The sequence below is a fragment of the Tinamus guttatus genome, unplaced genomic scaffold, assembly GCF_059628265.1.
Source record: "Tinamus guttatus ecotype Peru unplaced genomic scaffold, ASM5962826v1 Tinamus_guttatus_pri_ptg000410l, whole genome shotgun sequence".
Classification (NCBI taxonomy): Eukaryota; Metazoa; Chordata; class Aves; order Tinamiformes; family Tinamidae; genus Tinamus; species Tinamus guttatus.
Window position 1 is genome coordinate 688,602 of NW_028288944.1, and position 21,324 is coordinate 709,925.

A 21,324-nucleotide genomic window follows, 5' to 3' on the forward strand; every position below is an offset into this window, starting at 1 on the left:
AAAAACATACCTTCCGACAACAGGGATTACCTGAATTACATAATGTTCTGTGATTTTTCTGCCCAAGAAAAGACTTCTTTCCTGGAGGAGGCAGAGCAGAGCAAGAAATCACTCTTACACACTTGCATGAGGCAAGGACACTGGCATCTGTAAGGAAAAGGGATCAGGAGGTGGAAGGACTTGAGAGAGCAGAGAGTTTGGGGTTAGCACATTGGGACTTGCCACTGCCTTTAGAAGGAATCTGCAATAGGAGACATATACTAGAGGTGGAAACAGTATGGAAGAGGAGGTTGAATAGAGAGAGAGAGCAAGCAGAGAGGTAAAAAAATGCCAGGCCAGATGGTACAAAAAGGGGCAGGCACATGGGAGCCAGCTGGGCAGAAGGGTGACCTCCAGAGCACCCTCCTCCAAAACGATGGAATTTCCCAATTCTTCTATTGTCAGCATGTGGTTACAAAACCAAAATTACAGCCTGCAAAATGCACTTCTGCTCCTCACAGAGGGACAGCAGCAGGATACTGATGCTGCTGTCAGCCCTCCAGTGCTCAGTGGCTCCAAGATGATACAAAAAGATATATGTGGAGGTTACTAGCGAAGCATGCAAAAACCAAAGACAATGCATGAAGTAATGGGTGCTTTCATGATAATAGGTCAGGCTTCCCTTCCATTCCCCACCTGCTTCTTTCCCTGCCTGCAAGACACCGAAGGTCATCACTCAGACGTTTCACATGTTGTTTTGTCACTTTGGGGTATCCGGTGATGCTGTTCCAGTGTTTTCATGTGCAATGCATGCAGGAAGCGCACATATACCTTTCTCCTTCCACGCACGCTTGCTCTTGAAGACCCACCTCTGCAGCAGGCTCTTGGAGCAGCCACAAACTGCTGCGCTTTCACTCCGCAAAGCTCCCCATCTCCCCATGCAGAGCTCCTGTCGTGACCCAGCGCTCCATAGGAGGAGCAAAAGAGCTGAGACGTCAATGCAAAAAAAAAAAAAAAAAAAAAAAAAAAATCATAGCCATGCGAGCTCTCCCTGCGCTCCGCCGCCCGGAGAGCGCACACATGGCTTGTGTGACAGCAGCGGCGCACAGAAGCTGCAGTGAAATGCAGCGAGCAATACAGCTGGGAGACAGGCAGCGAGGCAGGCACCGGTCCAGGGACTAAAATGATCCTCCCGCGAGCTGGTCTGCAGTGCCTCTAAAAGTGGCCGGCTACTGCGCAGGAGCTCGGCTTCCTCTGCAATTACTCTGTGGTGTAACCGAGTTCCCCTCGGTGACCGCAGCCTGTGTGCTGCTTTCCTTCTTTTTTTTATTATTATATTTTTTTCCTGCTGTCTCCCTCTCTCTCCTTCTCGTGTCCTTCTCTCCAGGATGGCGGAGGCAGAATTGCACAAGGAAAGGCTCCAAGCCATAGCAGTAAGTCAGTTTCATTTTATTTTTTGTCTCTTTTGTCTGTGTAGCTGGGGGAGCTGTGAGTTACTGAAGCAAGGGGAGATTCCAGCACAGTGGCTGGAAAGCGTTTGGGAAGCATGGCTTTTGAGAAGTTCTGCATGGAGTTTTCCTTTGGGGAATGACTGGTTAAAGTCTGTTTTGAAGGATTTGGCTGAGAATGAGGGTTCTGATGAAGTCAGCATTGAGCTGACACGTGCAGGAAAAAAAAAAAAAAGATGCGAATGCACAGTGGTATGCTTAAAAGACAGATGATGTGGAAGAAAAAGAGAAATAAATAGCGGGGAGGGGAGATTGCAGAAGAAAATCAGTACTCTGCTAAAAAAGATGTGTTCACGCTGTGGGAGTTTTAGCTAAGCCGATTAAGAAGTTAAACCAAAATGATCTGCTGCAGGGTGGCTTTTACTGCAGAAAATAATTCCAATATTATTAGTTGCTAACACAATCAAATAAAAAACATCCATTATTGGAACTGCCTGATTATTTGATCTACTAGTATTAAACTGTCACCTGAGCTCCATGGATGAGCAAATGCTCTGAGACAAATCCCTTGCTCAATTGCAGCTTGCCAAGGGCTAAAGCTTAGGCAGAATTTTGCCCCCTTTTAGCTAAAACACTTATTTTCTCATTTACTGCTAAAATCCAACCTGGGGTGAGCGACAGGCTCAGCTGGTGCAGACCTCATTGGAGGGCAATGATTCCGAGTGAGGACGGGGCCTTGGCATTTAAAACCCACGCTTATCATGACATACAGAAAATGCCAGCTCATCTGGTACGGCAAACACACCCCGTGAAAAGCGCAGTGTTTCTGCGAGCGCTGCTCATCTGCTAACCCCACATAGCCGGCCCTTGTTCCGAGCGGCATCAGCTCTTTTCCGCGACAGGGATGTCAGTGCAGCTGTGTCGAGGCGGATGGTACAGGACGTGCCCATGACCAGCCTGCTCAGACCCCACGTGGAAAGGCAGAAAACGGCAGAACGCTCCAGGGTTTTCAGATCCTCCTCCCCAGGATCACCAGTGATCAACAGATGTTGCGTTTTACTATGGCTGACGCAGGCTATAGATTTTCTTTGTACTTAGAGGAATGGCTGCTGCTGTACCAAGTCGTTTTGCTACAGTCTGTCATTCTGCTAACAGACCCATGGAGATTTAAAATAACCAACGTTACACTAAACACATTTTTTTTCTCCCTAAAATATTTCCTGTGTAAGATCAAATGATATCATTGGTTATGGAAGGAAAATATTATGGCTAATATTCAAGCAGTGGAAAATTGCTGCTTTTTTTTAGAAAGCTCTCTGGAAGTTTTCTACCAACCTATGCATTACTAATTCTCTGCATTAAAGCATTAGTAACGTTCCTCTAGAGCTAATTCTCACAACTGTCTCTGACTTGGGAGTTCTGTGCCAACAAACATGGAAGAATTACACTGCAGTGTACTCTGGAAGTGATAAATGTATTACCACTATGAATGAGTCTGAAAAAAAAAAGTCTTCAGATCAAAATATATATGTGTATATGTATATGATTTTCTGTCTTTGTCTCCTATATAACTAACAGAAAACCAACTGGCATCCATTTCCACTGCATGTGAGGTACTTCAACTGTGTACCCAAGGGACTCAGGTTCTGTGTTTCTTGGTGCTTTGCATTTCACATCAATGAAGCCATAACAGATATGAGATTGCTATGTGCTATGTCATAGCCTTTTGCATTAAATTTATGCTTTTTCTTTTGAGGACTCTAGATCTTCTATATATACTCCTCTACGGGTTCTACTTCTATGGAGTCTACTAGACTGACTATAAATATAGTGTAGTAATACATACAGTGAATTTGATTTCAGGACTGAACTGTGTCTGACTCTGAGTGTCAGAAATAGCCTTGTTTTAAGATCGAATCTGGGTGCAAAAACTGATTTGTTTACTTATATGTTCTGCAGACCAACAAGTTGTCCATACAAGTTTCAGAGGTTACTTTTCTCACTTGGATTGCTGCAAAAGTTTATCAAGTGCTGAAAAGTGTATTTTTAATGTAAGTTTTGCTCCATCAGGATGACTTATATGGCATGAGTTAGATGGTGTTCCTCAGTTACTTAATATAAGGTCAATCCTCACCTTCTCAGGCATGGAAAAGGTGGTATTTCAGTTCAGCTTGGTGCTTCCTGTGGAAAACGGGTGGGAAAAAAGCTTTAACCAGGCTGTAGCATCTTAGTAAGCGAAGGAGAAGCTTGCTGCAGCACTCTGTGATCAAGCTCACTGAATGCTAAGCGAGTAGGAATAAGCTTCTATTCATGGTCATGGATGCTTCTCCGTACAGTTGCTTGTACTGATGCTTGTAATTACCACGGCAAATGATCTAGTCAGGAAGAGAAGCAGGGTAGATTTTAAGTGTGTACCACCAAATACTTAAGGAAAATAAAATCCAAACATGGAAATATGAATATTTGCTCCAGAAGACCAACACCTTTCTGAGAGCTCTGTAGTTTCTTATTCTGGATAACCACAATTTTAAATGCATGCCTGTCTGGAACAGAGAGAATGTAATGAGAAGAGGAAAAAAAAAAAAGGTCTAACATTAGTCAAAAACGTGGTGAACATGAGTTAGTCACTTGTTTTGCCAGTAGCAAGTACTCAGCCTCTCTGTGCATTCATCTTCCATCTGTAAACTGAGTAACGGACTTTGCCCTTTCTTAGAGAGCTGCTAGTGATTCATGAAAGACGGTGGAGCACTTGAATGCTATTTTTTTCCAGTGTTTACACAGCTAAATAAACCATTAAAAATAGAGTGTACAATTCTGATAAAATACAGATTTTAAATGTATGTTTTTAATAATACCATGGTAAGTGCTTAGTCAGTGATTTTTAGATCTTTCTGTTTCAGAAGCTCCTAAAATTCCCTATGGCAAGTTGAGGATGCTACAGCATCCAGAAACAGATGTGAGGATATGACTAGTGAAGTAATTTCTCTTTTCTCTCCATTTAGGATGAGAAATGCAAAGTGGGACATGGGGAACTCTATGGCTGCCTGCAGTTGCTGGTTGTTTTTTTTTTTAAAGCTTTACTTTAGTAGAGGTCACATCAGATCTCCCGACTTGAAGTATTGTGTATGCCACAGGCAGATACTGATAAATCCTTCCATCATCCCACGCTGTTCCTAAGACCTGTGTCTGAGCCTTACCTTAAATAACCACGGTGCCCATCTGCTCTTCCTCATGGATGGGAGCGGAGCGGTGCCCATCAGGGTGCAAGAGGCCGCAGGATGTGAAAGCAAGAGGTCAGAAGGGTGGGCTCCAGCTTGGAGCAGCCTTCTCTTCCCAACCCCTTGCTAGAGCAGAGTGTGCGCTGGCCCTCTCCTTAGAGGGGGCAATGGGTAAAATGGTGTGAGGAAAAGAAAAAAAAAAGGACACATTTCTGCATTTCTGTGGTTTTAAAAAATATGCCTGCCCTAAGTCTCTCGGAAGTCTGGAATGCTAATAGTCCCCGAGGAAGCAGAGTTAGTGGCTAGAGAACAGGTGAGCTGAGCAATTTTTCACACTTTGGGTAAACAAACTGCATGGCTCTGCAGTTTATTAAATGGCTCCATTCTCTTTGACTCCAGATATCACCGTTAGACAGCAGTATAAATACAGGCAAGCATTTATGAAACATAATTTTTTTCTGGAGCCTGACTAGCAAGCAGCTATAAATCTGGGAAGTGGGGAGGCTGAATATGTATCAGTGTATCTGAGGTACAAATATGCATACAATACAGTGAATATGTATCGTATGGATATAGAGTGAATTAAATGCGATCGCTGACACACTTCAATTAGAAGGAATCTTTCAGTAAGAAAGACAACAACTAAGGAACAGAAAAGATGTTTTAAGCTAAGGAGAGAGATGCTAACCTTTAGATGGAAATGGGAAGCTGCTGAAATGTAACATGTTCTTTACAACTAAAAACAACAACATTGTTGGTTAGCGTATATTCATGCCCAGGTCAGGAATCCGTTAGTGCATTAAAGTTTTGGAGAAAAGTACTTATTGACATTCAAGCAGCCATGTGGAAGAAAGCTTTCATCAAACAAGAACATTCTTACTTTTTCTATGGTATTGCAAGTTTATTTGTTAAGCTCCGCCATGTGGATCTAACATTACTTAAAAGTGATCAGGTGCTTGACTGAGTATTCCAGAATGTTCTGGTTTAAAAATAGTGCTCTCCACTTCCAGTGGTGTATACCTTAGATGGATGAAGGACTGGCTGAATGACAGATCTCAAAAAGTTGTTGATAGTAAGGAAGAGTGCTAAACAGAGCCTGCTCCTCAGGAGCAAAGGCAGTGAAGCACTCACAAGAACCAGCAAGGCTTGATCGTGTCCAATGTTTTTATTCATGCTCTGATATAAATGCAAAGTGAAATAGATAAAGACTAATGGAGCTGTAAACAGTAAGGACAAAAAGTCATATACAACATATTGTATTATTTGGTAAATGCAATCAACTAAAATACAGCAAGAGTTAAAATAAGGTGAATGCAGAATTGTGCATCCAAATAGTATAGCCAATATCTCAGAACAGGGAACTGTGTTTTGGGGAGTACTGTCCTTAATCAGGAACTAGAGGTCACTCTAGTGAAGATCTTTGTTCTGCAAAGGAGATAAATATCACACTAACTAAACTAGGAAATGGTTTGAAGTTTTCCCAGGTAGATAAATATAAATGCATATACACATAAAAATGTACCTATATTATCAATATAGTTTCATTGTTATCATAGGCAAAGTGAACATTTTCTCCCTGTTCTCTGTGCTGCATTTCTGAGCTGCAACCAGCAGAAATTGAAAATGAGAAATCAGAAATTGTGAGTTTCATATGGTCTCTGTACATTTCTGTTCACCTCTTAACAAAAGCATGAATGTTTCTGTTTCTCCCAATTCACTTATTTTCTTTCATTCTGTAAAGTCATAACTTGCAGCTAATAGATCTTGTGCCTGAAATTTTACTGCTATGCTTCTTCAACAGTTTTTCCTTGTGAGCCATTCTAGAGAATATTACTCATGAATACTAGAAACCCTCGTGCTGCGGATCACTTGAAAAAAATTACAAATTCATTAATCATTAGTAAACTAGTTTTTTATGATTTTATTTAGGATGTGTGTGTATTTTTTGGGTTTTGGTTTTTTCCTTAAAATTGATCATGATCAAATCTGTTTTAGCTGTCATATTCTAGCCTGAAGTTGGCAGAAAGAAGGGCAAGAAGTTATGGAGGAAGTAAGCAAGCTAGGACTCTATTGCTGGGGAATTAGTTTTGTGAGAGGTGTGTGCAGAATTGTATATGGTATTGGATATTGGAAGGAGAGGATCAGCAGAGACTGTTCGGTGTCAGCAGAAGAGTTAGTCGTGGCCAACCCAATGCCACAGCGGTGGCTTTCGCATCTTTCCTAGGCTGCAAAGCACATCTCCACACCATGTGGTGGGTGCTCAGGGTGCACCTGGGCCAGAGGTGCCCCCCCATACCACTTCATGGAAGAGAAATCCCCTGAGGATTACTCGTTGGATATAACTAACTGCTGAGCTGCAGACGGAAGTGGCTCGGAGAGTGCTGGAGAGAAATATCATGCGCACTTGTCAGGCTCCTAAGGTCTTGCCTAGGCATCTGGTTTTGGTACTGCGAGGGACTGGACAGTGTGCTAGACAGATCCGTGATCTGGCCCAGTTCACTCTTCCTATGTACTTACATAAACACATTCCTGGAGCAGACCACATCTTTAAGCACTTTCCTGAGTTAGGGCACTAAAGAACAGTCCCTCCCACAAAGTATCATTAAATTTATAGGAGTACTGTGACCGTACTTTTTAAACCATTTTTCCACTCCCATTTTTCTCGCGTTGTCGTATTTGCAACTGTACTTACTGTTCTGATTAATAACAGCCACTCTTCTGCAATCTCTTTCTTCAACATTCCTACCATCCAGGCTTCAGAAGTAGAAGAATGTCTGATTTGTATCTGTAGCTGTCCTCTTCCAAAGAATATATACATTTTTTAAATTCTCAGCTGAGGACACTTAAGTGAAACTTTACCCTTCTGTATGGTAAGGAATACCTGTTGGTGTTGGGCAATGTCAGGAATATCCTGCTGTAAATATTTCCGGGAAAGCTTTTAGAAGGGGTAAATTAAACCTCACCACAAATAAAATCTTAATGAGATCTATGCTACGAGCACAAATATGAACCTTTGAGTTTCCTATGAACCTCAATGGAGGTGGTAGAGGAAGTAAAAATTTCATATTTGTTTTGAAGGATAAAAAGAGGTGTCCTTAAGCACAGATCTCCAGCCCTATGCTGGAATGCAGCAAATAACATAGGTCAGATTCATGGGAGAGCTTCTACAATGAAATCCACACTGCTTGATCTCTGGATCATATAAATCATTGGGAATTCCTGCATAGTGTAGGAAAGGTTATATCCTTTGCCCTCTCAGACAAAGTAAATGAAAATTTTTGGAAGTTTGGAAGTTAAGTTTTGGAATATATTTTGCAATATTTTGGAAGTTCCAATATTTTGGAAGTTCAGATTAACATTTTGGGGTTTAGCTGCATTATTCCTTTAGGAATTACAGCAATACCTAACAGCAGTAGAAATGAAAATATGAAAAAATATTTCTGTCAAAATATCTGTGAAAACTAGGAACAAAGTTACCAGAAACCAACTTGCTCTGGAGAAATTTCTAGACAGTCTCCAGACTTACCCGAACTCAACTGTTTAAATTTAGAATTGTTTCCACAGCGCATTCCTAGCTCTTAACACATCACTAACATCTCTTGAGCACAAACAGGGAACTGAGATACTGTCTTTCATTTCATGCTTTTTAAAAACTGCTTTTCAAAAGAGGTTGAAAATGGGAAGATTTGTAACTTTTTTTTTTCTTTAAGTGAATTGCAGTTAAAGCAGATTTGATTTTTTGAAAGCTACTGGAGAGCTGTGGCCTGGAGTGTGTTTTTTTATTGTCAGATACTACAGGCCATGATAAGAATGGACTAGATATTTATGTAAAGTCACAAGTGAGACTTCAGCATTTACACGCTGTACCAAAAGTGATGGCTGGTTAGCATGATGAGGCTGGAATGGGGTTGGGATAGTGATATTCTTGTTCTTCTAGGAATACTGATTGTACCAAACTTTTCACAAGCTTTGCAAAAGCAGTTTTATCCTCACACAGAATGAGCTACCTTTCACAAATTGAATTCCTGAAAAGGAAAGGTGTAAGAAAGATGGTTGAGCACCAAGCTGTGTACTGGTAGTAAGTCCCGAGCACTCACAGTGTCTCTTTGTGAGCAGATCGTGTGTCCCGTGCACAGAGAGTATTTGTTTGCAAATGGGGAAGCAGAGCACGGCCTGTGTCACCACCAAACCTGACAGGGCCATGAACTCAGTCTCCCACTTTCATTCATGAGGTAGGATGACATCTGGGACATGATCTTAAATTTTACTTGTTTCTAGTGGCATGTGCACCTGCTCAGAGCCAATCTAGGTTGAAGAGCTGCTAAAATGGAGGTCCTTTATCTGGGAACAGGAGCTGGGAGTGGAGGAATGCCTTGCCTCTTGCTTTGCATAGAATAGCCCTTTCTGTGGCGGGTACTGAGCCAGGAAAGTCACTGTGTTTTGAAGAGTTAACATCACCCGGGCAAGCCAAGCATCATTGAAACGTGCATGGCTTTTGGCATCTGCACTCAGACGTACACTGTTCTTGAAGCACAGATGCTTTTTGTTGCTCAGCTGACTTGCAGCAAGGTTGGGCGCTGGAGGCGAGCACCGCGTTCTCCCTCTCGCCAGTAAAAACAAAACCCTCCCTGTGCAAGAAGGCAAGTGTCAATGTGGTTCAGGGAGCTCGTTTTGGAGGGAGATGTAAGCACTGCCCTTTCCTGCTGGTGTGGGGCTCATGTTGCTGAATTCAGTGGTGGTCTGGTTATTTTAACTTGAGATTTCCTGTGGAGTGTCTGCTTTGTTTATTGCGGTCCACAGCAAACATCTAGCAAGGTGAGGGTCAGTCCAGAATGCCTAAGAATGGCAACCTGCTGAGGGTTTGGGACAGCAGAGGTGGGTTCAGAGCCAGGACTGCACCAATTTAAAGAAAAAGTAAAAAAAAAAAAAAGAGAGAGAGAGAAAAATATATAGACAGAGAACAGAAAGAAGAAAGTCCAAAGTCCTCAGTTTACAGGCAAAGGGCTAAATAAAAAGTGCTTTCCAGCATTTTTGGGACACTGTCCATCATGCTTCAGCCATGCTCTTTTTCTGCAGAGCGTTAGAAGCAGCACTGCATTGTGAAAGGAGATAACCTGGTAGGCAATGGCCAAGGAAGTCTAAAATTGCAGAGAGAGATTAAAAGCTGTATTACCCTGTGGTTCATTGGTAGAGGAGGACGATTTTAGCAGCGTGCTGCAGAGAGTCCCACAGCTGCAGGCTCTTTAAGGGAGCAGCAGGCACAAGAAAAGAGCAGAGGGGGGACACTTGGGAGGGAACAGTGGTGCTAAATCCAAGCATCCCTCTGTTAACTATCTGAGTGCCACCCGCTGCAGTGTAGCCACTGGCAACTGGCTTGTCTTTCCCAGTACACATCCCAGAGGAACATGAGCTGGAGCAAATACACACACTTTGAACAGGTCTGGGTTGCACCATGTGCTGTCTCTGAGCATCCATTTGTTGGAAAAAAACTCCCATTGACATACAAGGGTTTCCAGAGAATCCCGAGACATCCAACTGTTTCCCGTTTGAGGCATAAAGCAAGCATTTGGCATCAAAAGTATGTATGATAACTGCAGTGTGTGGGACCAGATTCTCTAATGCACTGGCTTTGGTACAGAAGTACTATATTGAGTGTATTGGTAAGTTCTTGCAGCTTTGTGCAAATGGTATGGCATTTGGGAGTTAATTCCTTATCTAGTTTCAATTCCTGTATGCATTGGCATAAACAGTAAGGCTAAGCTGTTAATCATGTATTTGTTCTTAATAAATATAAGCATATGCAAGGACTTGCTGCACTTTAGAGGAAGAGGCTCCAGCAGAAGGCTTATTCATTTTCTGGCATGTTAAGCTGCATCTTTAAGACCTCTTCTTGTGGAAGGGAGAAATGTTGAATTAAGAATATACATTAGCTCATCCCAACATCGTGACAAGCTTAATAAGTTGTTCTCTTTAAGCAAGAGGTTCAAAGTAATTTCTAGACAGCCAGATTAAAAGAAGAAGCCTCTGTCAATTTAAAGCATAAATAAAAGCAGTCTAAATATAGTCTCTATGAAGTGTGCTCCAGTATTAGTGATACGCCGAGAAGTATCATTTTCTGCACTAAATTTGGAATTTTTATAGATGAAGAATCAAAAAGTGCAAGATTTAGACGGAAATCCACATGCGATAGCTGAAGCTTATCTGTGAAAGACAGAACTATTATACTTTCCACTTTCATTTTTCTGACGTGTAGAAAAATCATAGAATCTAGGTGGGTTGCAAGTATTTTGTCCTTACCACGTGTGACTTTGCACATGGTCCTGATCAAACCTTTTGATGAGATGGATATGACAATGGCTAGAGCAGACTTCCATCCCAGTAAATTACTCTGCATTTCTGTCGAAGAACGAGTGGGGTGGGGGGTGAGTGACACAGTGCACTTCACTCGTGTAAAAGAGATAGTAATAGGTTTTATTGATATGAACAGTAGTTTCACAAGATGCTATGGCAAGGTCACTTATTAGTTGCTGCTTGGAGTGCAAGATATACACAGATTTGCCAAGTAGACCCTCATGTTGAGTCATGGTGTTCAGACTGGATCCCCTTGCTTTCCAGACTCCTTCTGAGAGGAGTCCGGGTGCAGCTGGATCCAGTCCTAGTCCCAGAGCTGGTCAACAGTTTATGGCTAAGGGATTTGTGCACGGTTAGGAAGTAAAGTTTACAGGTTCAAAAAGTGAGCGCGCTATAGTCATTTACCACGAATCTGTAGTGGGAAGGATCTCTTAACCCCGAGGAGTATCCTTGAGAGGCGTCCCTGCTCAAGGGGACATCCTGGCTTGTGGCCCACTGTGATGCAAGGAGAGCTCAGTGGGCTCTCGGGCTGTGCCCATATTTATGGGATAAGATGGTTGACTTAGAGTCCTTCTTTTCATTTCAGCCAAATTTTGGCCGGTGTATGCTCAGTTAACCTTATCTCCCCACCAGAATGCAGCCAAGAGGGTCAGATAATGCCACTGGTGGTGGGCTATGGGGGAAAAGTCAGGTTGGGCTGGGGAAGTAGCATGCCCATTACAGTTTCACAGTGAGTATCCCACAGAGGAATTGTTCCACAATCAGTAGGTTTCCAGTCTAGAAATCTGTTTGCATTAAAGATGATTTTGTTTTTGTATAGTAATTCATAATTAGGGGTTTGGCATCTTTTAAAATTTATTTCACTGCAGAAATAAAGGCATGGACAGCACTCATGAAGTGCAAAAAGCTTTCAGGAATTTCCTATTAAAATTCTACCACAAATCTCTAGAGAATTTTGGATGAATTCCCAGCTGCATATGGCAATTTCTCTCTGGAGTATCCTAAGCCATCCTTCCCTGCCTGAGAACATACAGCTTAGGAAAGCATTTCTGCGAAAGTAAATGTAAGCAAACAAGATTGATGTTCAAAGTATCTACAGCTCCAGTTTCTATTTATTGTTGGTCAATGACACTCAGTAGCAAACACTTACTTTGACATATGAGAGAATGAAGATGTTCCCTTGTCTCATTTTTACTTTGGAAGCACATTCTCCTTGTAAACTTCATGAAAGAATTTATTTTTGCATCGATGTGGATAAAATTGACCGCGTGACCCTGGGCAAGTCTGGGCAAGGCTGGTTGCAAGGTTCAAAAAGATCAGGTGGCTCTGGGCACTTTTTGTCAGTATCTGTATTGGCTGGCAATATGACAGTCATGCATATGCTTTCTGAAGAGAGTGTTCTCACTCAGTGCTGAAGACAGAAGTGGCATTAGGCTGTGCGCTTTCACAAGCTTCTGTGGCACAGATGACCTCACTGATGGTGAAGTCACATCTGCATGGCTATGATGGATTGTCCCTTTGGCTACAAGTGGCACACCAAGTTCGAAGAAATAGGGCTTGGATTTTGAGCTAGGGTATAGGCTGGTCTGGAGTAGGAAATACTGGGAAATAGGTCAATGAGTCTTGAACTTTAAAGCAACTTGATGGATCTCTCCTCGCTCATATTCACAGGAACGAGGTTTTCTCCACCATTAATCAACATGATTTTTATGAAGACAAAGGGAATTTGGTAAGAACTGACTGTGAACTGTAAGGAGTGCGCTGCATCCTTCTGGTAGACATATCCATTGCCTGGTCCTGATATATTTGCCATTTAACCTAATTTTACATCCTTTACTTGCATCTTCCAGTCAGCACTGCCACCTGGAGTTTAGGGCTGGTACTCAACAACATAAAGATAATTGTGTTACCCGAGGGGAAAACAGGTGGAATCTACAGACAGGAAAATCGTAAACCTGAATACATATGAGCAGGGTCACTTTTATCCACAGCAAAGAGAATTTCATCAAGCCCTGTTCACTCAGGCAAACCTGAAAAAAATCATCCTTAGGTGTTCAAATAGCCTGACTGAAATGGTTAGCAACCAATTTCAAACATTTGTGATGGTTTGGTGATGTGTTGAAAAGCAAATGGGAAGACATGGTGCTCATGTTTTAGACTGTGGGGTTGGTGAGTCTCATACCTGCCAGTTTATCTTCAAATTTCAAAAAGGTTTGGTACTCAGTTATATACTCAACCTATCTTAATGCAACTGAAGGTATCTAGATAAAAGCAATCAAAAAGCATTCTAAAGCAACCTATCTAAAAGCACTTGAATGATAACAAAGTGGTGAGATACTTAAATGATTGTCCAGCATTGTCCAGGTGAAATTAGGGAAATAGGTGCACAAGCAGATAGCAAACTAAATCAAGACTATTTGTAACAGCAATTCAAGGACAAAATGTACACCTTTGTGAATTAATGCCCAGCCTGTTTGGCCTTGTTTTGGTTCCAGCCAGTGTTTCATGAACAACCTAATCAGATAATGGAGCACAATCGTTATATCTATAATCAGCTCTTGGCTGCAGGAGAGTGTGAACAGATGTAAACAACAGAGTTCAATACAATATTGACAGATTACTAACCTTTTCTGATTGTTTCTTTAAAATAAGTGAGATGCAGTCCTCTGCCACATGCTTTAGGTGACCCTGAGTGTGCAGGGGGGTTGGACCTCTAGAGGTCCCTTCCAATCTTAAGCATTCTATGATTCTATGATATTCTTAAAAATACTAATCAATTACTGGATATCAACTCTGAAGTAAAGGACAAGAGGATTGCAGTGGAAAAGTTGAACATGAGATTGATATCTCATGTCCTGTAAAGGGCCAAGAGGCTGGCATATATAAACAGGAATGCTGCCTATATAAGTTGCTTTCTGCTCTGCTCAGAACAGTTCTAGATGTTACCTTTCAAAAAAGATATGGACCAAATAGAGCAGATTCCAGGGGAAACAGAATTAAAAGTCTAACAAAATGACCTTTGAGGAACAACAGAACTAGTCAGAATTGTTTGGCCTAGTGAACAAAGTATCAAAGTTTAGCTGATCTTGTCTTAGGATGAGAGAAACTCTCAATATTCTTGCTAGTCCTTGGGCTGAATGATAGTATTTCTGCTTGTTCTCAGGCATTGTTTAATAACCCATTTATAATAGCTGACACATAACAGGGTTCTTCTGCAACCAGTCCGAGACATGAAGAGCAATGCTTCTCTGCAATTTGGCAGTTGACATACGCAAGTCTGTAAACCCAGGAGAATAATGCAATCCAATTATAGCAAAAAAAAAAAAAAAAAAAAGTGTGAAGCCTCCTTCCAAAATATGATGCTGCTAGATAAAAACAGTACAAAGAGAAGAGAAGATAATAACAATCTTGCTTTGTCAATGTGGGGAAAAAAATAGAGGGAAAAAAAAAAGTCAGTTGAATTCCAGGAATATCACTTTTGTGATCCTGGGAGGTATGAAACTGTGAATATTAAAGAGGCTGGAACTTCCCTATCATTTTAACTAAAGATCAAATGGGAAAGAGACCCTCCAAATAGCATAAAATAATACTGGTTGAAGAGAATCAGAATAATACTGTTATTGAATTTTGTTGTTTCTCTCTTTCTAAGGAAATATTTTCAAGTTGGAAAAACAGTTTTATCAGAGGACTTGTCCAGTTGAGTTGTCGTGGGTCTCTGGAAATGTGATTTTATAAAGTTAATTTCTTTGTGGTTTTCAACAGGCATTAAGTTAGGCAGCAGGTACTCAGAATAAAGCACAGGCTTAGCGGTCTGTTTTTTCTCTCTTTCTGCGTTTTAAGGCAGTGCATGTCATATTGTAGAAAGTGATCAGAGATGGCCTTTTTTCCTGTGACTTTTTATGTTATAGCATTTATAGCAAGAGAAGCAACAGGGCAAGTAGGTTCTCTTTTTTTCAACAGTATTTTTAACTTAGTAAAACAGTAAAACTCCTTAAAGCCTGAGCAATGAACTGTTGATGTGCTGTAGATATATTCCTCATGCATTACATGTTTCTATGTGTGATGTAGAATTGCAAATACTGAGTACTTCCTAAAATGCAAGGGTGGCAAAGCTGGTGACCGCCTCCTGCTATGCCGTGGCAGAAATTACTTATTGAGATTTAAACTATACAATGTGTCATTTTGACCTTTGATTTGACAACTTAAATGTTTTAAACTTTTTCTTCCTTAAACAGAAAACAATTTTAGTTAATTAAGAAATGAGAGCAAGGCTTTTTTAGTTGGTCCATGAGTTGGGGTCTTTTACAGTAAAGTGCATCACTGTCTGAAAAAAGCCTGTGTTAACATCATCCAGAATCTCAAGTTGCATTGTCTTCTAAAGCTTACTTTAAGTGTGTTCCACCTAAAAAAAATGTTGACAATGTTTACCTTGGCTAAAAGGCCCAGAAAAGTTAATGCAATTTTGGGGGGTATGTCCACACTGTATAGTACACTGTAGTGAAGTACATCTATACAGTGATGTACATCTGACTTTTAGATCTATCCAAAACAAATCCTCTGTGTGACAAATTAGGTGTTTCCTGAACTGGGTCTGCACCAGGTGCATACATTAGCAGTGGAAGTGATCTGGTTATGGCAGCACCAAGTTCAGCACAAAGTAATTAGAAGAAACACAGCTGTCTGTACCATCCTGTGTGTGGCATCCTTTAATTCCTAGAGCGATTCTAAAAATTACATGCCAAAACAGCTTAGTACTCTTGGTAAACATGGCATGAAGTTTCAGCTGATTCAGAAAGAAGGTTGTAAAAGCTACCTATGATTTCTTCCAAAGTCTGTGTTTTTCTGCAGAATTATGCCTTTCTTCCTGCAATTCAGTCAACATGGTATTCAAAACAGTCACAAACTTCTGATATTTTTTTCCTTCCAACTGTTGTGAGAAGCAATAACTATGCCCCCACTTCTTCTTCCTGAAACATAATGTGTAAAATCAAAATTGTCAAAAGTATCTACTAATTCTGAATGCTCAGCATGGAATATTTTCAAAGGCTGTATTTTTCAGCAAAAAGTATTTTGTGTGTAACACTTCATATACCCAAAGTACCTTTCCTATTGATTTAAAAGACATTGTTAAAAGTTGAGCACATCTGTTTTTTACACCTGCCAGATATAAAAAACAAATATGTATTATGGCAAGTCAGGTGTTTATTGAAATATTTTTATCTGAGGAGAGTTAGAATAGTTTATAGGTGAGAAGTCATTCCTGAAGCATTTTCCTGAGATGCCTAACCAGTTTCACAAGTTTCATATACTTTAATGGGGGGAAAACCGTACCTACTTGTCTTTTTGAACATTGACCTCGTTGTTGGCCTTCATGCTGTTAAAAACTCAGTCTATCGATCAGTGTTATTTAGTTTTCCTTCTATCCAAAAGAGATAGGAAACAGAAAGAAAGAAGTCAGTTTATTCAATTTGAAGGAACAGAGGATATGCTATTGGTGATCAGACCATTGGCCTTGCGAGAAAGCACAAGGGAGAAAAGAAAAGGTCTATAGATTCAGTTTTTGCTTTGTCCCTGAATTGTTCCATGGCATTATTCATGCCACTTGAACTTGTGTCCCCCTCTGTAAGAAACGGTGCTTGTGATGCTTACTGTTGCACAGGAAAGATGTGAAAACCACCGCCTCATATCTGAATGGTACTTTGAAGATGGGGCTTCAGACATAAGTGCTTTCCTGATCTTTATTATTCTGTCTCCAGCAGTCCATGAAACTGGATGCTACAAGGAGTAGGAGAGGAAACCCCATTATGTACCTTCTGAGTGTTTTCAGGGTGTTTTTCTTTCTGTTCTGGCGATGGGCAGAAGAAATCTCTATTGTTCGTGAGTGGCATTAGAGCAGTGCCAGCTGAGGTCCGAGCCCTATTGTGCTGGTACGGCAGTGAACTCATGGAGAGAACATCATCCTCCAGCCTCATAGGGGTCTGGAAGAGATAGGAAATGAGCACAGAACAGTGAAACAATTTACCCAGGGGCATGCAGCAAGCTAAACCCTGTAGGTAGCTCTTTCAACTCTCACGTTAGCAGGACACTCCATGGAACACGTCCCCATTAACTTCAGCCGAGTCCCTGCTCCATTTAGGAACTCCCAGCCCGCTCTGAGACTCACAGTGAACTGAAATACTGCACTTACCAATGCAGAGTGACTCCACCAGAGCACAGGCATCTTTGTAACTGGTTTATTGTAGGCAGGATGCTCTAACCTTCCGCACAGCTCTCAGACATTTTAATTAGCTGACATCAGAGAAAACAATATTCTTCATCTTTCAACATGTGCAAAAGGCCTGTTCTTGAACAACTGATGATGGGATAAGCCCTTAATTTGTTCACCATTATCATTTTCTATCATTTTCCTACACACAGCAGCCTTATCAGTGCACTTTTTGTGTTGAGTGTCTGCCTTGTGACTCCGATAGAGTGACCTCTGAAGTGAGGGTAGAAAAGTGGATCCAGTCCTGCTCACCTTGTGATTTTCTCTTTTGGTGTGATGATCCATAGTGCTGTTCTAGATACATTCATTTGATTTGCAGGGTATAGGTAACAATTTTGTTAATGCCTTTGCAAAGCAGGACAGATTGTTTAGAAGCAAATACAAAAATACACAGAAAGCATAATGTAGCATTGCCATAGCGAGTTCTGATCAGTATGTTTAAGTACCTGAGGGATGATTATAGGGAGGATGGGGCTCTAGGTGACCCTGCTGGAGCAGGGGATTGGACTAGATGGTCTCTAGGGGTCCATTCCAGCCTCAACTATACTGTGATTCTCTGTGTAATGCCTATTTCCTTTTCCTTATTTCTAAGTCTGGAAACAAATCAGGTGTATCCTTTCAAAATCTATCGTGATCTAGCTAGGGAATAAATAACTTTCTTTTCCTTCTTTGCAGTAAACAGAACTATGCATGTATCCAGTTTCCCTCTGGTTCTGGTTTAATTCACAGACTCATCCAAAGATTATCTCGCTGGACAGGTACTAGCCCTTAGAAAGCAAAATCATTTATGCTCTGAACTCATAGAATGCTTTTATGAAAGAGAATCAAAGATGGAAATACTTCTAACTATAGAGAATAGTTCTGTCCAAGACATTACAAATCGCATAACTTCTTTTGTGTGGTTTGTATTTTCAAAATTGTAACAGTGGAATAGATCGTTTTTTTTTTGTCTCTGCCTTTTCAAGCTGTGGTTTAGACTGTTGGTGGGAAATTCTGAGTTTTTAAAAGCAGTCCGGTTTCAGTTGGAAATCAAAAAGGGTGAAACTCTTGGTATCAGTTTCCTAGTATGCATTTTGGAAGGACAAGAGACTTTTCCATGACTGTGAGTTATCAGGATCACCAGCTGGATAGTTACTTAACAAAGATGCATTCTCACATTAAGCAATGTGAGATACCATTGTCAAGGAGCAATATTTTACTAGTATTTATATCTTTTCTGATTGCCAGTTGTTCAGCACAAGGCTGCAAGAAAACTCACTATTAAAGAATTTGTTAGAAAAAGTTATGTAATGTATATACTAGAAAAGAAGAATTATGTCTCAAAGATGTCAAGAACATTCTTGTAAACAGAAGGTACATGTATTATTGCCATTCTTAGTGAAAGACATATGTGTGCCAAAACATGCTAGCCAATTAGCAGTTTGTTTAGAAGAGTATTTTTAAAAACTTTTCCCTTTGTAATGAGTTCATACAGGTCTAAATTTTGGCCCCAAAAGTGCATCGCATTATCAAGCATAAGATATTAAACTATTTATGGCTGTGATAGAGTTGTGTTTGCCTTTACTGTGCCTTGCTTCATTATCAGGCTGCTCTGATTAGATTTTTTTTTCAAATCTATCTTTTTTATTTGTTTTTAATATTATGAATTAACCAGGGTAGGAGTCCTGTGCTGTGTTCCAACACAGCAACTGGCTGTAGTGGAGACAAAGTAATCCCTTGCATGTATTGGCTGATGGTTCAAAAATAGCAGAAGCTAATATGTTTGAATTCCACCTGGGGCCAGCTTGATGCGTTATAGAAAACACTGAGTATCAAAGTACACTGAGTAAAAGATAGAATCATAGAATCCTTAAGGTTGGAAGGGACCTCTAGAGATCATCTAGTCCAACCCTCTTGCACACGCAGGGTCACCTAGAGCACGTGGCACAGGAACAGCATCCAGGCAGGTTTTGAAGATCTCCAGAGAAGGAGACTCCACAGCCTCTCTGGGCAGCCTGTTCCAGTGCTGCGGCACTCTCAGTGTGAAAATATTTTTCCTTAGGTTCCTGTGGAACTTTTGATGCTTCAGTTTGTGGCCATTACCTCTAGTTCTGTCAGTGGCCACCACTGAAAAGAGGTCAGCACCATCCTCCTCACTGCCTCCCTTGAGGTATTTATATACACTAATTAGATCTCCTCTTGATTAGATCCCCTCTCAACCTTCTCTTCTCCAGGCTGAACAGGCCCAGCTCCCTCAGCCTCTCCTCGTAGGGCAGATGTTCCAGGCCCCTGATCATCCTTGTAGCCCTGCACTGGACTCTCTCCAGCAGCTCCACATCCCTCTTGTACTGTGGAGCCCAGAACTGGACACAATACTCCAGAAGCGGCCTCACTAGGGCTGAGTAGAGGGGCAGGATCACCTCCCTCGACCTGCTGGAGACACTCTTCTTAACGCACCCCAGGATCCCATTGGCCTTCTTGGCCACGAGGGCACACTGCTACCTCATGGTCAACTTGTCGTCCACCATGACACCCAGGTCTTTCTCCGCAGAGCTGCTCTCCAGAAGGTCGGTCCCCAGCCTGTACTGGTGTCTGGGGTTATTCCTCCCCAGGTGCAGGACCTTGCGCTTGGCCTTGTTGAATTTCATGAGGTTTTTCACTGCCCAGTTGTCCAGTCTGCCCTCTGGATGGCAGTGCAGCCCTCTGGGGTATCGGCTACTCCTCCCAGTTTGGTATCATCAGCAAATTTGCTGAGGGAGCACTCTGTGCCTTCATCCAGGTCATTGATGAATAAATTGAACAGGGCTGGACCAAGGACTGACCCCTGGGGGACACCAATAGCTGCAGGCCTCCAACTAGACTCTGCACTGCTGATCACCACCCTTTGAGCTCTGCCATCCAGGCAGTTCCTAATCCACCTCACTGTCCACTCATCTATCCTACACTTCCGGAGCTTGCCCAGGAGGATGTTGTGAGGGACGGTGTCAAAAGCCTTGGTGAAGTCGAGATAGACAACATCCACCGCTCTCCCCTCGTCTATCCAGCCGGTCATTTCATCATAGAAGGCTATCAGGTTAGTCAAGCAAGATTTCCCCTTGATGAATCCATGCTGACTACTCTTGAGCACCTTCTTGTCCTCCACATTTGGAGACCACAGCCAGAAAGAGCTGTTCTATCACTAAGTTGCTATAGAAAAATCTGATGTTCATCACCTTGCTTGCTTTCGCCTTCTCTTTGAGAAGAAAAATGAATAGCTTGTATGTCTACTGTCTCATACTCTTTGTGCGAGTTCTTCCACAATTTTAATATCATTCCTTACTGTTTGTCATGTTTCTTTTCTTCACATCCACTCTACTGTTCAGCTGCTTGTAATTTTTTCACACAATGGATACATTTGGGCAGGTTTTCAAAAGCACACAGCTTACAGTATACAAGGAGGGTTTTCAGTGAAAGATGCATCTTTAAAAATACAGTCTCTGTTATGGCACCCTTATTGTCTGAGGGGAGGAAAGAATATATGTTCATGATAAACCTCTGAATGTGTTTTTGCAATAAACGCCAAGTGGATGTAACCAAACTATTTCGTGTTGCAACAGGTTTGCCACAGTATAGGAAATAAGGACTAAAAATGTAATAGAAATTTGCACTTGTATATTTTTCTCTTCCTTTGCTTTAAGCATGTTTTCCTATGGTGAGGCAGACACGTTGTATGTTGCCCGAGATTGTACCTACCCATCCCTTACAGGCCTCTTTTTTGTACTATTTGATGTCTGTGTGTGCAAATTCCAAGACTGCAGTTCATTTCTTTTCCTGAATCTTACTCTAAGCTTGTATTTGTGCTTCTCGGTTCATCATTCGAAACTGATTCTCTCAGTTTTCCTTTTAAAGAAGAGAGATAAATAAGATGCACTCTTATTGTATTTACATGCCAATAACATTTTCTTCCCTGTGTAATCCAGTCTCTTTGACTAGTCTGTTTTTAGAGAGTCAGATACAAGCTGTGTTTTAGATGAGAACCATCCATAGCAATTACCAGCTAAATCCCTTTTCTTTTTCATTATATTTAAGAGTAAATTATTCCTGA

The 21,324-nt window shown here is 41.4% G+C and overlaps 1 protein-coding gene across 1 annotated transcript in view; it reads left to right on the forward strand.

Moving 5' to 3' along the window:
- The first annotated feature begins 748 nt into the window (after nt 1-748).
- The window catches only part of PALM2AKAP2 (PALM2 and AKAP2 fusion), a 121,597-nt gene continuing 101,021 nt past the window's right edge, over nt 749-21,324 (forward strand). Inside the window, exon 1 of the mRNA XM_088531369.1 lies at nt 749-1,412. Coding sequence (XP_088387495.1) covers nt 1,368-1,412 — 45 coding nt within the window. The 5' untranslated portion in view covers nt 749-1,367. The remainder of the gene's footprint in view (nt 1,413-21,324) is intronic.